This window comes from Lissotriton helveticus, chromosome 5_1, assembly GCF_964261635.1.
Source record: "Lissotriton helveticus chromosome 5_1, aLisHel1.1, whole genome shotgun sequence".
In the NCBI taxonomy this organism is placed as follows: Eukaryota; Metazoa; Chordata; class Amphibia; order Caudata; family Salamandridae; genus Lissotriton; species Lissotriton helveticus.
The window spans coordinates 130,334,640-130,351,585 of NC_136065.1; the positions used below are offsets into that span (position 1 = coordinate 130,334,640).

The window sequence follows — 16,946 nt, forward strand, 5'->3', positions numbered from 1 at the left end:
TGTCATGGTATATTGAAGGTGTTTTGGTGGTGAAATTGCTCTTCTTTTCATTGGTAGAATCAGTTGTGTTGTGAGGGTGCCATGGCAAGCTTGGAAAATGAGCACCCCAGTTTGGAAGTGAAAGACAGCGATATCTGTGGTGCAACAGCCCCTTCAATTCTCTGGGCCGCGGTGCCACTGCACTTCCTACACTCATGATAGCTAGCCCCGGTGAGAATGTAGATAAGGGCGTGCCACAAGAAATGGGATGCAATAGGTCCCCTTACTGATTACCAGTGTTTCTCAGGGACTTGATGTTAGGCAATACAGAAGCTGGACAATGTTATTAACACAGGGGCATTGGAAGTTGGTAGTAGGTTTGGTGGGAGTGATGAAGGACTTAAGCCACCTCCAGTATCCAGCAATATTGTAACATAAATCCTCTCACATTGAAGTCAGAGAAAGAAAAGTAAACACCAAGATCCCTCCACAGAACCTGACATTTGACCTCTGTCTTTGAATGCACAGCAAATGTAACAAGATAAAACGATTTACAGGCCTGTTTAAAGAAAAGAGCACTTGTGGAAGAATAGAAGGGGAGGTGATGTGAAAAGGCTTTGCTCCTTGGGCGGGAGAAACTTACCCTGGACAGCCAAAAACAAAGCCAGGAAACAGAAAGCCAGAAAATGTGAGTTACAAACCACAAAGCCAGTGGTAAACAATGGGCAGAGTGTATTCCCAGAGAAGCTTTCTGAATGTCCCCAAGATGTCTTTAGCAAATCACACAACTGCGCTGTCTAGTAGGCTTCAGCCTGAAAAGGCTTCTGAAGTCTCCTCCACTGTCCTGGAGTGGATGCAAAACCCTTAATTGACATTGTGTGCAGAGCCCCCAACATGTGCGCTGGAAAAGCTACTCTACCTAGGGCTTTCCACCAGTAGCGTTGTCAGTGTGCCATGAGCCTTAGCGCGAAGAAATATGCCCTCTAGCTGTTGTTTGAATTATAAAATGCATCAATAATCAGTGTTGAGTGGACCCTTTAGGCCTCTAATCCCTGGTGCCACTTTACCTGCTGCACCAGGGGAGCCACACCCCTACTTTCCAGCTCCTTTGCTCACTGCGACATATCAACTCTTCACCATGTGACCGGCGTGATGGGAGCCGGTATCATTTGAAACATGCTGCATCGTGTGCAGCGCGTTAACGCAAAATAGTGAGTGGCCCCCTGCAGAATGGGAAAAGTGGCCCCTGAGTTTCCCAAATCTCACAGACCTTTAGTGGCATGGACCTGACGGGGCCATAAAGGGTTGAGGTGCCATTGAAATAGCAGGGGTGCATGAGCCTGCCTTACGACCCCTGATGGTGAGCAGAGGCGGGTCTGCAGAAGCCATGCAGTGCTTAATTTGTACCGGTGGTTTCCGGTGCTCAGCACCGGCACTTAATTGCCAGCACCAGGGCTCATGACTGTCTGCTACATGGTAGCGGTGTCTGCCAAATATAGGTACGAGCAAAACAACATCTGTTTAGTAGTTCAATTTACATTTTCAGTGATTAGTATTTGCCTCCAAAGCCATTCTTATAGCTTTGGGGCCGTGTAATAGAATGAATTGTCACACTTTTAAGAGTGTGATGATTAGTAGTGTGTTGTTGCTCTCATTGGCAATGGATGGTGCAAGCTCTAGTGTCCTCCTGTCAAGGGCCCTGGCACTAATTCTTTTACAAATTAAGCACTAATGCTCCTGGTGTGTGAGTTGCCAATAACATGACTCGGGATCCAGGCGCTGTGCTCACGAGTCACCCATACCGTCCATCAGGCTGAGCCAGGGCCTGAGTGGAAAATGCTGACATTTCAGCCTTAGGGTAATTTCTGACATTTTGAGGGACTTTTGTAGTTGTTGTTGGGACTGTAAGATCCCTGTACACAGCAGGGCCTGTTCAGTACCTTTGTGGATGGAAGCCTTGGGCGTCCGTCTGCCCCACCACATCACGACATGATTGATGTTGTGTGAGCAACTCCCTTCCCTGAAGGCTCCGATCCTTACAGGGATGAATGAATGCGGCAATTTGAAAGGACCTCAGAAGCAATGTGATGACGTTCAATCCTTCCTCCTTCTTGTTTGTTTTTTCATGACTCTGCAGAATTTTGATTTTTCGAGGCATGACTGTTTGGAAACGCTTGTAGTGCACTTCCCAAGCAGTAACTGTTTCTAGGGTGGGATTGGAAACGGAGCACGCCCCAAATTCTATAGGAGTGTTCGAGGCGAAGAGCCCCACTGGAATTTTTTTTACTAGTGGAGAAAAATAGAAAAAGTAGTTAAAAGTGCAAATTCATATTCCCACCAAACGCGACTGCATACAAGTCACATGAGTACGGTTAGTGGCAGAGAAGTGCATACGTTTACATAACTAGGGATTTTTGCAAGTACCCTTACATTTGTAAATCTGTCAAATCTTACTTGTGTGGATATGATTCATAGATTTATGAATGCTAAAAAACATACATTTTAGTATCGCCCCCGAATCTTCTCTGTAAAATGTGATTATTTCGAAGGCATCCTTGTTACCAACTCTTGCGTTTGTCGCAGTACATACATTTCCAATGCTTTTCTGTTACTTTAATCGGGAACACCAGATGACTTTTAAGTTAAGTAAGTAAAAAACAAATCTGTGTGTCCAAAAATACCGTATTTTTCATATTTTGGGATTATTAGGAGTTGAACGGATTCAGAACATCCGGCTAAAAGTTTCTGATTAAGAGTGCTTTAATGTTAGTGAAACTATATATGACGAAAAAGCGCTTCGACGTCTCGTCTGGGGTAGTAAGCGCTATAAATGCAATAACAATACAATAGAATATATGGCTCCACTTTTTTGCCGGATGTCCAGCTTCCCCAAACTCCGGTATTCAGAAACCGGTCCCAGAAAGCTTTGCGCACGCCCATGGGCGCTGCCATATCGAGAAGTTAAGAGGTCCTAATTGATTACAGACGCCGAGGCCCCAGATGGGTAAGGCACAACCACCTCCAGTCAGACACCACCACCCCCACCAACGTTTGTGTCAAGATATCTGAACCGGTTGTATGGCTCAGCAAGCTGGACGTTTTCCGCTGGCGCATGTAATTATCTGAAGTTCACAAGTTTGGATCCCAGCAAGGCAGACTTGGCCTTCCATCCTTCCGAGGTCGGTATATTGATTGCCACCCTTTAGGTAATGGTAACATTTGTGTTTAAGTTATAATGACCTAACCACTTTCCGTACAGCCTTGTTTATTTTGCTGCTGAACTTGTTATTGTTTTGCCGGTCCCTTAAATATTTGCGCCTTTATGCCCAAACTAAAGGGGCATACTTTGTCGAAACTGGTTTAATGTTTATGCTCCTAAACTTGTTGTTGTTTTTATCACTCACGTTGAAATATTTGCACCTTTATGCAGAAATAAAAGGGGCATTGTTTGACCGTCTTGTAACGCTATTGTGGTAATGGTGTCTATCTTTAAAGAGTGGTGGAATCCCCTGGTATCAGAGGAAACTCAACGTCATGGTAACGTACTCAATGATTTTTAAAGGGACGTTACAAGACGGTGATTTCTATGAAAGCCCCTCATAAGCCTATTCCCCTTATCAGAGTAGACTGGGGGATGTGGTTACGGTGACTCATAGGCTGAGGGATGTGGTTACGGTGACACAAACCCAGTACAAGAAAGTGGGCATGAAACGGTGACGTGGGGACCACTCTCAAGTCCCAGGTGGACCCACCACACCCCCTCGTGTCCAGTGGAGTGTAGCTGTGGTGACACACATATTCGTACATCTGGTGGCTGGGAGAATGAGAAGGTCCTAACAGTGGGCAGTCCCCCACCCATCGATCCGCTATAATGTAGAAGTAGACCTATAGTGATATGGAGGAGTCTGGAACCTGCTCACACCACACCATTTCATACAGTGTGGTGTAAAAGGTGAGATTAGAGGGACATAATGATGGGCTTCCACGCTGGCAGGTGGTGTTTCGTCCTTCCAGTGGCGTAACGAAACTTGAAGGGGCCCCCCTGCAAAGCACATGGAGGCCCCCTAGGGCCCCCCTCCTCCCCCCCCCCGGCAGCGCGGCCCACCATGTACCACTTTGCCCTGCCACCCAGAAATCTAGCATAATGCCTCTATATTGTCTTCCTGTAAGTTCTAGTGAGAAAGTGGGAAACACTCTTAACATACACGCTATGTCATTTGCAACAATACTGTCAAAAGCAAATTATTTAACTGAGGCAGCAATCAGAATGCCAAGGAGTGATCCTATTGTCTCAGGAACTGCCTATGGCTGGAGAACAAAGAACAACTATGAAGGGTCTGATATAGAATTGACAATACAGTGAAACTTTGAAATAGAAACCCAAACCTGCAATTCCATAAAAACTCGACTGACAATATACATGAGAAGTACACAAGCTATAACTCAGTATCCTGTGAAAGTCATGAGAAATAGACTGTTGAATTATCTGCATGCTACACACTAGCGACTGTCAAGGGTTGTGCATGATAATAACGTGAACTGAGGAAGCAATTTCAAACATAATGTCTTTATTAGTTAGCACTGCAAAACAGGCAGGCAAACAAGGCTGAGGAAGAAAACTGTTTGGATGCTTCAGAACACTGATGCAGATGTTTGTTTTAATTTATCGTTTCTGTAGTGTAAACAATGTTAAATACAAAATTTAAGGTACACGTATTACAGACAAGTGCAAGCAACACCATAAATAACACTGTATGTAGGATAAAAACAAACCATAATGTTTACGCTAGAGGGGCACCGGGGGACACTTCCTCAGTAATCTTAACGAGTTTAGACTTAGCATTAGCTAAGTGTCCCCCATCTGCTAAAATTATAGTGGGCGGGGATTTTAACTGCACGTTTGAACCCCTTAGTGGGGATGATCCTTTGGGTACTGAGGGGGAAGATTCTAGATGGTCTATCCCAGCCTTGTCACTACCCCCTATTCGAAAATGGTCAGCAAGGGCAATACAAATTAATGCCCTCACTAGGGAAAACAATTTAAGAACACTCAACGGCAGGACTATGTCCGACAGCGTTGGTGCAATGACCTTCAACAGGCTTAATGGTCCGTCTAGAATTGATTACATCCTACTGGACGTTAGATTGTGGAAAGACCTAATAGATATGGAGGTGGTGGCTACACAGGATAGTGACCACAACCCCCTCTGTACCAAGTTTAGGTGGGGTAACCCAAAGGGTGGGGGGATGAGTGTTCCCATGAGGTTAACCAAAGAGGTTTTCCCTTACAATAGTAACCGTAGGTTGAAATGGGACAAGGCCCAATTGCAGGAAGATCAACTTGGGAGTATAAAATCTCTTGTGGTATATCTGACCTTGGACTTGGCGGCACAGGAACAGGGAATGGGAAGCGCCCCGGAGTCGCCCATTGCCTTTGATACAGCCTACAAAAACACAATAGAGCAGGTGAGCCAATATTTTTTATCCAAAGGGAAAAGCCGTAGAGTTAATAATATACCTCCCATTCTAGTAATCCCTGGTACTCGGCCCAGTGCAAGGGAAAAAGGAAGGAGCTAACAGCTGCCCTACTTAAAAAAGATCCCTCACTAGTTAGAGCGGCTAGGAAGGACTATTTAAGGGTAATAGCACTGGCCAAACGAGAGTGGGAGGAACAACATTGGCAGGACCTAAACTGTGCTGTTAGTATGAGGAATTCAAGGTTATTCTGGGACCTTATTAATAAAGCTAGGCAGCAGAGCGCACAGCCATTAGCCGCCCACATAACAAGCCAGCAATGGTTTGACCATTTTTCGGCACTATATGGTGGAACTGAAGTCCCCTCTTGTTCAACGGCAGCCAGGGGTAGAGAAGGGGAACTTACAAGGGAGCTTGAGGATCCATTTTCGCCCACGGAAGTAGTAGTGGCTATCAGATATCTGACCCCGAAGAAGGCGGCTGGCCCGGATGGGATCCCGGGGGACCTTTTGATAGAGGAACCTAGGGCTTGGGCCAAACTAATTGCCCTCATAATGAATCTGATTGCCATGGGTCATCCCGTGCCAGACTCTTGGAAGGGGGCTGAGGTGGTCACTGTGTTCAAAAAGGGGGCTAGAGAGGACCCTGCCAATTACAGACCCATCAGTCTGATAGACGTGATTCAGAAAGTGGTTGGCAGGGTCATTATCTCAAGGGTTGGAGCTTGGATGGAAGAGGAACAAATCCTCTCCCACCTTCAAGCAGGATTCCGCCAGAAGGTGGGTACGATGGACCAGGTCTTTCGCTTTTTTGTCATCTATTGGAAGTCAGTTACCATCAAAAGGGGTAGCCTTTACATGGCTTTCATAGATCTCAGAACGGCTTTTGACCTGGTCCCTCGAGTAAGGCTGTGGGAGACGTTGGAGAAGATGGGTTTCCCCGGGTCTCTTTTGAGTTTTATTGTAAGGCTCCACGAGGGGAATTATGCGAGGATCAGATGGGGCACCCAGGGCCAGCTGACAGATAGGGTGCCCGTGAGGAGGGGAGTACGCCAGGGATGTGTTATGGCACCGGCCCTCTTCTCTCTGTTTGTGAATGGAGTGGTGGATCATCTGAGAGAGGAAGAGGCGGATGCACCATCCCTGGCGGGGGAAAGAATCCCCACTCTACTTTTCGCGGACGACACCATACTGATCTCTAAATCCCCGGTGGGACTCCAAAAGCTTCTGCACCGATTCAGCACTTTTTGCACAGATAGAGGACTTACCATTAACACCTCAAAAACTAAGCTCATGGCTCTTTCACCCTCCCAAAGATTTAGAAATAATTTTACGCTCAATGGGGCACCCTTGGAGTTGGTAGATTCATTCGACTATTTGGGGGTGCGGGTAAATAGTCGGATGAATTGGAAGGACCACCTGGCTAAAATGTTACTCAGCCATAAAAGAGTGTCAGGGGTGACCTTGAGAGAGCATCGGGAGTCAATGAGTAAACCTGTGGCACCGGTCATGGCAATCTATGAGGGCCAGATTCTCCCGGCCGCACTATATGGCTCCGAGCTGTGGGGGTTTGAAAATGTTTCAGAGCTAGTTGCAGCGGAAAACAAGTTTCTGAGGGACTTGGTGGCTCTCCCTGTTTCTACCCCGCTAATTCCTTTGCGGCTAGATCTGGGCAGGCGATCCTTTAAAGATCTAGTGCAGCTGCGCCCTGTATTGTTTTGGGTTCGGTTGCGAAGGACCAGGGAGCTCGCCAACTATGCTGCTGTGCTGGATGAACTAATTTTGCTCGACATCGGTAACCAGATCGGGTGGTTGAGCAACGTGAGGCAGTTGGTGGTGCAATTGGGCCTGAGGGATGTGTGGGCGAGTCAAATGCCACCCCCCAAACCGGTGATTAAGAAGTTATATTGGGACTGGGTTCAGGCAGAGGCAACACGCAGTGGCGTTGGGGGTTTACTCACAGAGCGGTTCTTAGAGTTTAAATGGTCTAGGAAGTTGGAACCCTTCCTCGACCTCATAGCCAAGCCTCTGGATAGAGCCCTTTATTTAAAACTCAGGTATGGGACCCTTCCGGTGCACGAGTTCACCTCGGGGTGGACTAATGTTGGTGGTCCTCCGCGCCCCTGCCCCGGGTGTGCGGCTCCAAAGGAGTCTGTGGCGCATTTACTTTTTGCCTGCCCCGCTTATAAAGTTGCCAGGAAGGTTTGGTTGAAACCAGTATGCATGGGTTTGGGTTTGAGGTGCCATAGAATGGCCCTACGGGTTCTCTCCACTGACCCGTCTTCCTCTGCCATGGTATGCGGGGTGGCTAAATATCTGAGTAGTGCATGGTTGACTCGTATTAGGAGGATGAAGCAACACTCCTCCCCGCCAAATAGCTAGCAGGCCCCTATTGGCAGGACGTTATGTTGATGATTAGTGTGGCTTTTGAAGTCATTCTAATCATTATGCAATAGTGTACTGATGAGGATGTTTTGGTTGGGGCCTCACAATAATCATCCAATGTACTGTATAATGTGCAGCCTTCACTTTTTAATAAGGGAATTTTATCGTTGCTAGGTTTTACCCAATGTTCTTCATTTCTTTTTTTAACAAAAAGTAATGTATAATTGTATAAAATGTATTCTTTTATGGTGAGAATTTTTACCGAATAAAGATTTATACTACTACTACAAACCATATCAGCAAGTACCTAATGACGATCTATACAAACTGTAGTTGGTAAAAGAAAAGAAAAAGTGCAAATACTTTCAAGGTGCAAAATAAAGCAATCACCAGTCCAGCAATATACAAAAATCAAGTATGTTTGGTAAAACAATCCAACTTTCTTCTTGCATCAAGGTGAAAATACTTTCAAAGTGCATGGTAAAAACAAGTCCAGCAGTATGCAAAAATTAAGCCAGGTTAGTCGAACAATTCCCCGTTTGGTGTGTGCATAAAGGCATGGCACATATATTTCAAAGCAACTGATAAACAACAACTACAGCACATTCAATAATCAAACCACTTTAAACTAACAATTCCCTTTTTGAAGGCTCAAATATTTCAAAGTGACTAGCAAAACAGTAACAAGTACAGCAGACAGCAAAGCAGCATGCATAAATCCAACCTATTTAGTCAGACTAATACCCTTTGTTTGTGCATGAAGGCATACATGTTTCAAAGTACCTGGTAAAGTAATAACAATTTAGCAGCATAAACATCTAACCCATCCAGTCAAACAATGCCCCTTTTATTTTTGCATAAAGGTGCAAATATTTCAACGTGAGTGATAAAAACAACAACAAGTTTAGGAGCATAAACATTAAACCAGTTTCGACAAAGTATGCCCCTTTAGTTTGGGCATAAACGCGCAAATATTTAAGGGGCCGGCAAAACAATAACAAGTTCAGCAGCATAATAAACAAAGCTGTTTACTTAAATAATGCCCCTTTTGTCTGTGCAAAAGAAAAGTGTCAAGGGGGTGTATATATGTCAGGTTAAACTGAATACACTTCTTGTTGCCTATCTATAAACACATGTTCAGAATATTGAGGTAGCCTATATATAAGCGAACAATATTTAAAGTATGATATACTGGCAGAATACCACATTACTTACTGCTTCCTCATGGGACTCACAGGACAGATACATGAAGTAGGAAGAGTATTTGCAGGAGCCTGATGAAATGTATTGCAGAGTTTGAAGGGTGATACAGCAGAAAACAATACTTAGAGTGAACACAAGGCTGAAGACTGCTAACACCAGGAAGAGTGACTGGCAAATTAGACTGGTGGCTGAAGGCTACTACTGCTTGGTTCACTGAACTGGAGAGATGTACTTGACTGAAAGAATGCTTCCCTCTTGGCCTTTCTTCGTGCAAAGTCTTCTGTTAAAGCTTTCACATTTATTTTTTTTGCTCGATCTGCAGTCGGATTTCAGTTGTGTATCGATAGTCTCATCCTGCCTCCATCTTCCATGTACATCACAAGCCACTAAATGAGAGCGCGTCATTTCATGTTCTTTAATTTTTCGAGACATGCCTTGCCGATCTTTTATACCATTAGCCCATGCTTGCTGATAGGATGGAAGTTTTCTATCTCCAAAAAGCCAACAAGGTTCACAGTATGCACTGTCCATTTTTAAAGAGTAGCACAACCACAGTCTTGGAGTCTTATCTCCAGTCCTATTTTCCTTGTAGTAGTAGTTTGTGGAAAAGCACCTGTTTTTAATATCTCGTGGGAAGGGTCCTCTAGGCTTGCATGGGCCACTTCTAATGACAAACCTTCGTTACTCGGTATCATGCCAAGGTTTGTCTAAAAAGTTCCCTCTATCACTCGGGTACAAATCCTGGCAAAACTGGGTACTGCTTGATTCTACGTCTTCTAAGTGTAATTCCACATCCTTACTCATAAGGTCTTCAGTTTCTTCTTCAATGTTTGGCAATACTTAAGAAACAAGTAGCACATTTGAAGGTTCTTCACTTTCTTTAGCCACTGGTAGCAGCAGTGATATATCTGGTGCACTTACAATTTCAGCACTTCCTTCACTTGTTTGTAATATTAGACTCAGAGATTCATCTGCTGATGGTGTATTCTCAGTCTCTAAGCTTCCTTCAGTCACTGGTAGCAGTGTAGGCCTAGCTGGTGTACCAGCACTTTCTCGGACTCCTTCTGTAATAGATTGAGGCACTGCTGGCACAGCCTTTTTACTTTTGCTTTCTATGTTTCCGATAGTAGTTGTTGTTGCCTGCAGTGCTGCCACAATTGGTGCTTCAAAGCTAAAAGGTACATCTGTGGTTTGATCAGAGCACTGTAATGTTTTGTCATGTGGTGTGACCAATTGGGATTCTGGCAATGCTGCTTTTTCTCCTGTTGATGAGCCAGCTGCATCGCCTTCTGGTAATGATGCATGAGATGATGATGCGTCATGATCACCTGGAGACCTAAACATAGAGTCAATTTTCATAAATTTGCCTTTAAACTGCTCTTGTTTTGATTTAATTTGCTGCTTTTGAGCACCACTTAAATACTGTCTTGGCTGTTTTCTCATTTCTTTGATTAAAATGTAATTGTAGAAAATCAATGTAGTAATAGAGTTCACGAATATGAAGGTAGCAGTAAGAATATTGTGTGTACACCACAAAGATTGTAATTGTGGGTTTGGTTCCACCAATACTGCCTAAAAGGAAGGAAAATACAAAGCATTATTATTAAGCACTACGGTAGCTTAACCATACAAACTATTGATGTAGAGAGTTAAGTAAGGGATACTTGAAGGCAGGCACTGGAGGAATGGATGCAAGAAGGGGAGTACTTAGGGGAGAGATACAAGAGAGGAGAGGAGTTGGCCTAACGGCTAGGCTGGTCGACCTCGAATCTGCGGAACTGGGTTCGAGTCTAGGCAATGACGCTGAAAATCCTGTGAAAATCGCTTATTCTCCCCGTGCCTAACAAAAATGAATGTGTCCTCATGTAACGCAACTGGTACGATGTAAAGCACTCTGATACTAGATACCTCCGGTTCAAGTTTGTGCTATATAAAACTCAGTAAAATAACAGAAAAAAAAACAAGAAGGAAATAGCAGAAGGGATTGAGGAGGTAATCACTCATCAGTTGGATGAGGATGGTGAGAGCGAACAATGCAGGAGTTGAAGGTAGATGCAAGAAGGCATTAACTGAATGGGCGGCTGCAAGGCGGCAGGAGCTAAAGGACAGAGCCAAGAAACAGAGGCTGGAGCGGTCTTGAATGTATTGTATTGTTATATGTATAGAGGGCCTACTACCCCTATGTGGAGCTCTGAAGCACTTGCCTACATGAGTAGCAAGATACAATATGCATAGGGTGTGTGGTTGGAAGGGCGTTGTAATGGTTTTGAATTTGATGCTATGTTAGAAGTGTTCCCATTCCATGTTGTGCATCAGAACCACTGGCTGGGGTGCATGCAGCTTATTCTGCAATAGGATGCAGGGATTAGCAATAGCTTAAGAGGTGAGAGATGTGCACACTATTTTGTTTTTCATCTCTGCAGGTTCCTTTATGGTATATATTTTGTTCATAATCCCACCTTGGTGATTACTGCACGGAGTCGTCCATTCTGAATACTATGCCTAGTGTTTAAGGTTAATGGTCCTGAGTAGGCATAGATTAAATAGTACACGGGAGTGGTGCAACAGTGTGAGAGTAGGGTAATAGGAGTGACTGCTGGCTGAGTGAGGTGACCATATGTAAGTGCAGAGTTGGACGAAAGAATGCATGGTTAGTGATGGGCTTATTTGAGTGAGATTGCAGATTGAGCAGTGAGGGGGACAGGTGAGTGAAGTGTGACATGAGCACAGGGTGAGTAGTGTGCTTGTGTGACTGCAGGGTGAGGTACAGGGTAAACGGAGCATGTGCATTGCGAGTGCAGAGTGAGGACTGTGAGTGCAGGCTGAGCGGGTGAATGGTGTGAGTGTGTTTTACATAAGAACCAATGGCAAAACATAAGGATTTAGGATTACATGCGTTACATAAAAGATACAAACAAAAAAATTGCAAATGTACAAGATGTAAAGTCACACAAGGAAGAGATACAAATGGATATACTCTAAGAGTCACGATTACACCAACCCCAGATTGAGAAACGGGCAGTTTTGGGGGCAGAGAACTCGAATGATATTTTAAGGTGTTACATTACTCAAACACTGAGGTCAAAGTAAAATATTAAATGACTGCACCACTGATTTTCAAGAGGACCAGGAGTCTGGTACACCTACATCCAGCCCAAATAATAGCTAACAAGGGACAGTAGGAGTTCTAAAGTTTTCAATATGAGTGAGAGTAATAATCATATTAATGACATCACACACAAACAAATGAAACCAAAGTCCAAGTAAATATCCAATGTGTTTCAGTGCATACCCCTTTCTCACACTAACCCATCACTCAAGACTTTCCACCTCTGCACCAACAATATCCATCAGCATTCCTGTTTTACACCCACCAGCAGTTTTTTATTGACTTTTGATGACAACACCCTGCTGTGGGTCCAAACATTCCCTCCTTCCACCACCTGCAACTGGACACAGCTGTAATACTTCTGATTTCCTTTCCTGTCCCCTTTCAGCAGTTTTATCCTTACTTCATTACGTACCACCACCAAAAATTGCCTTTCATTTTTACTCTCATCACGTCTCTGCTCACCTCACGTTTAGCCTGTTTGTCATCCACACCTCTCATATTTTCTTCTACTACATGTACTTCTCTTGCACCATCCTGGATTAAGTCTAGAATTTAATTTAGGTCCACTAAGATCCTCAAATAATGAACAAACTGGGATGGGACCTAATCTGTAATTCTTAATCATACTATCAAAACTCTACTCGTTACACTAAATATATTTTTCTATTAAACCATGTAGATTCTTTTTAAGGATTTCAATTCTAAGTGAAAACAGCATTATTAAGTTAAACACTGTCTTTCTGACAGCAAACAGGCCCAGTCTGAACAGGAAGAATCAACCGCTAGTTTGCCTGGAGGAACCAGTAGAGGAAAGAGCAATACCAATAGCTTGAAGAAGTCAGTTCACCAGGCTACTTGCCACTCCAATCAGGCAGACTTCAATTCACCCAGAAGGCACATTTTTCCTAAACCGGAAGAGTCACCCAGTAAGGCCCGAGAAATATTCATCCATGCATATCTGTACAAAGCTGAGGTGAATACCTTGCACACACCAAGGAGGCTAAGAAGAAGCCAAGGAGCCGCGAGCAGGCAGGGAGGAGATGAGACACACTCCCTATGTTTATTTTTAGGTTTATTGCCGGTCGGGCGGGCCCCACCATGATGCCCCCCTCCCGGATACCAGACCAGTCCAAAATCCAAATTACTAACCCGCCACCGTGACTGCCATCCACTGAGACAGACTCGTCTCAGTGTCCAACGGTCCTTGTCACCACCCGAACCACTCCTCCTGCGCCCTTTCACAGGTCACTTTTCAGCCATCTGCCACAAATTACTTTCACACATGTGCCTCTCTCGGACTCTAGTCTACAAATTTGTTCCATTTACCTATAGTAAGCGAAGGATTTGAGTATCCATATGTACCCTTGTACCCTCCTTTGGCTGTATACTTCACTGATATCCCTCACAATTTGCATCACAGAACAGGCTTGATATTGGAAAGCGAGAGATGGACGCTCTGCAACAGTGACAGAGACCCTCTGCAATGGTGACAAACCCACGTTGTCACACCTCAACTTCTTTGAACAGCAGTCTAAAGCCACTACCTATCGTCCCCCAGCACCTCGATTTATGATCAAGTTATCCTAGTGCCATAAATACACATATTAATGATATCGACTGACTCCACTGTCTTCCCAACCTTTTTCGTTTGGTGAGAGTAATCACTGAGCAGCAGAGTGTACAACATCAGACAGTTACTCAAAAATAAAGTCAGGTTTGTGTGGTCTGATAAATGCAAAGAAGAATTTCTTGATGTGAAGAAAGCCATTCCCGAAGCACCTGTACTTAGAGGGGTTGACCCAGATCTTGAAAATGCCATTACTGTGGATGCAAGCAGTAAGGGATTTGGTGGTGTTTTGTCCCAGATTGATTGCAAATGGAATGAAATTATAATAGCCTATGCTTCACGTGCCTTATCCCCTACAGATGAGAAATTTTCTGTTATAGAGAAAGAAACAATAGCTTGCTTATGGGGTCTAGAACATTTCAGTTCTTTTATGTGGGGTAAACATTTTACAGTCCACACAGACCCTAAACCCTTAGTGAGACTTTTAACCACTGAAGGACTTCTCAATGCTTCAGTTAGAATTGCGAGAATGTGCATGCACCTCCAAGATTTCATTTACAGCATGGTCTATGTTCCTGGGAAAAGTAATGTATTAGCAGATTTTCTTTCTCGCATGCCTATTGAAATGCAGGAGTGTGAGGAAAATGAGTGGGACGATTTAAGTGTGGCACTCGTGCATGACCAAGGAGCTCATAGGGTGTCAGAAGATGTATTGAGAAAGAAAAATCTTCAGGATAAAGAGGTACAACAAATCATCAAGTGGATCAGAAAGGGTTGGCCAAATAAATCGGGTTTGAAAGACCAGATGAGAAGTTTTTGGGCGATTAAGGAGGAGTTACCTGTTAGCAACAAAACTATTTTTAGAGGAGATAGAGCAATTCCTCCTTTGTCCCTCAGAAGTGACATTTTGTCTCTTTATCATGATGGACATTTCGGTTTGGTAAAAACCAAGCAAAGAATCAAAAAATGGTATTGGTGGCCAGGCATTTATATTGATGTGGAGAGGCTTGTGAAGAACTGCATGCTATGCGCCGACTCGGACAAATCCCATAAAACTTTAAAACCAAACATGTGTCAACCCATTATTCCAGCAAAACCTTGTCATACGGTAGCCATAGACATTATGTTACCGGGTGGGTCATCCCCCAGGTATGTTATAGCTATGATTGGTGTTTTTTCAAGGTAGCCCTTCATTAAATTAGTGGATAATATTAACTCCATGGAAGTGCTAAAGTTCATGGACAATGTTTTTGTTACTGAAGATCTACCAGTACAGGTCATTAGCGGTAATGGCATGCAATTCAAATCTAACCTGGTGAAAAATTATTTTGACAAATTAGGTATCAAACGCAGAAACACTTCACTTTACAATCCTAGCTGCAATGGAAAGATTGAGAGATTTAACAGGGTGTTAAAAGGAAGCATTCAAATGGCTATCAAAAAATAGTCTGGATTGGGAGTATCAACTTCACAAATCTGTGTATATACAGAACCACTGTTCATGACGCACTGGGAGTAACTCCTTTTGAAATAATGGTTGGTAGAAATGCCAGAACTAAATGCAACCCGGAGTGGTTAATTCAAAGTGATAATTGGAGCCTTTTTGTAGAAAATATAAGAAACGGGATTGTTGACAAACACTCAAAATAAAAGAACTCTTTTGATGAAAAAAAGAGGGTAAATTGTTGAAAAAATAAATGTAGGTATGTGGGTGAAAGTGAAACTTCCGTGGAAGGTTAAGAAAGGGGAAAGTCAATTTTCAGGGCCCTTTAAGGTAACAGAAGTATTACGAAATTCTGTCCGTCTTAATGATGGGAAAGTTTGGAATCGTATGGCACAGGACCTTGCATGCATCCTTTGTTTATTTGTGAAATCTTGCTTCCATTCCATCTTCCCCTCTTGCGTGTTCTGGAGACTTTGTCTGGTTCAACTGGAGCAGTTGGAGTGGAAGGAAGGTCAGCTATGCTGTGGTTGGGTGAACAGCCTTTACAACAAAACTTTTACAACGCACTACCTTTACAACGCAACCATTACAACGCAAACTATTACAACGCATTGCTCTGGGGGGCGCTCTAGGATAGGAAATAGGTTAATTTACTATCCAATAACCTTCCCTAGTGTCCACGGAGACTGGAGTTGGAATAGTAAATTAAACTATTCACTATCCAGCACCCCAAAGCACTATGATTTGTAATGGACTGCGTTGTAATACTTACGTTGTAAAGGCATGCGATGTAAATGCATGCGTTGTAATGTCCTACATCCCTGTGGTTGTAAAGGTGTTCCTATTTCTGAATTTTTGAAGAACCATACAACTCTACAACTAGCAATGCAGAACTGGGTAAAGAGAACCGTTTTATGTGTACACTGGATGGCCTGAATAGCTGCTATCTCAATATTTAAAGAGCATATCTTTGTGTTTTCTTGGTGTGTTGCAGGTGAGCAGTTCCAAGGAGAGTTGTCTCGTAACCTTTGAGGATAATTCCAAGTACTGGGTGCTGTGGAAGGATATCCAGCATGGTGAGTGACCATGCCCCTTACCCACTTAAACCCTGCTAATGAGTTAGGGGGGTGGGGGAGAATTCACCTGGAGCCATAACTTTCATTCTGCCTCTCACAATAACAAGGGATTTCGGACCCTGAATTGTTGGGTCTGCAAACTCCGGACCTGATAATGCGAGGCCCAGAGACACCCAGTTTCACCCAACTGCCTCCGCGATTGTGGGTATCAGCACAACACAGCCCAGCTCTGGCTGCAGCACAGAGGGAGAATATATTGCTCCCCCACCAGAAGGGGGCTAAACCTGTCCACCCCCTTTATCCCTCCCACCTCCGCTACACTGTCCCGCCCTTCCTTACGGGCACTTACCACCTGCTCAAAGCCGGTGGAAAATGTCAGCTATTCTCTGCTTTGAATGGGGAAATATACATGTAAAAGGAGCTGACTTTTCCAGTCTGTGTATCTTTTCTCCATTCTTGTGAGAAAACTCTGAATAGTCTGTTTTTGATGATGGAATACCGGCTGGAGTCGGGGATTCCAGCCCTTAAGGATCCTCGCACCCGAAACCGTCTGGCTGTCTTGTACTCAGGGCCTTGGTGACTGTGTAGTGAGTTACCTGTGTATTTGAACTGCCGGGCTCACACCTAAACCATTCCCAGTTAGAACAATAGTACCACTTGGTCTTGTCCACTTTGTGAGTGAATGCAAGTGGCCGTCTCAGGATGG

General features: G+C 44.0%; 1 protein-coding gene across 3 annotated transcripts in view; it reads left to right on the forward strand.

Annotated features, from left to right (window-relative positions):
- The window catches only part of PHF19 (PHD finger protein 19), a 262,877-nt gene that overhangs the window by 39,606 nt on the left and 206,325 nt on the right, over window positions 1-16,946 (forward strand). For all 3 annotated transcript variants that reach the window (XM_078641878.1, XM_078641879.1, XM_078641877.1), the window contains one exon: window positions 16,159-16,240. In XM_078641878.1, the coding sequence (XP_078498004.1) occupies window positions 16,159-16,240 (82 nt within the window). The remainder of the gene's footprint in view (window positions 1-16,158; window positions 16,241-16,946) is intronic.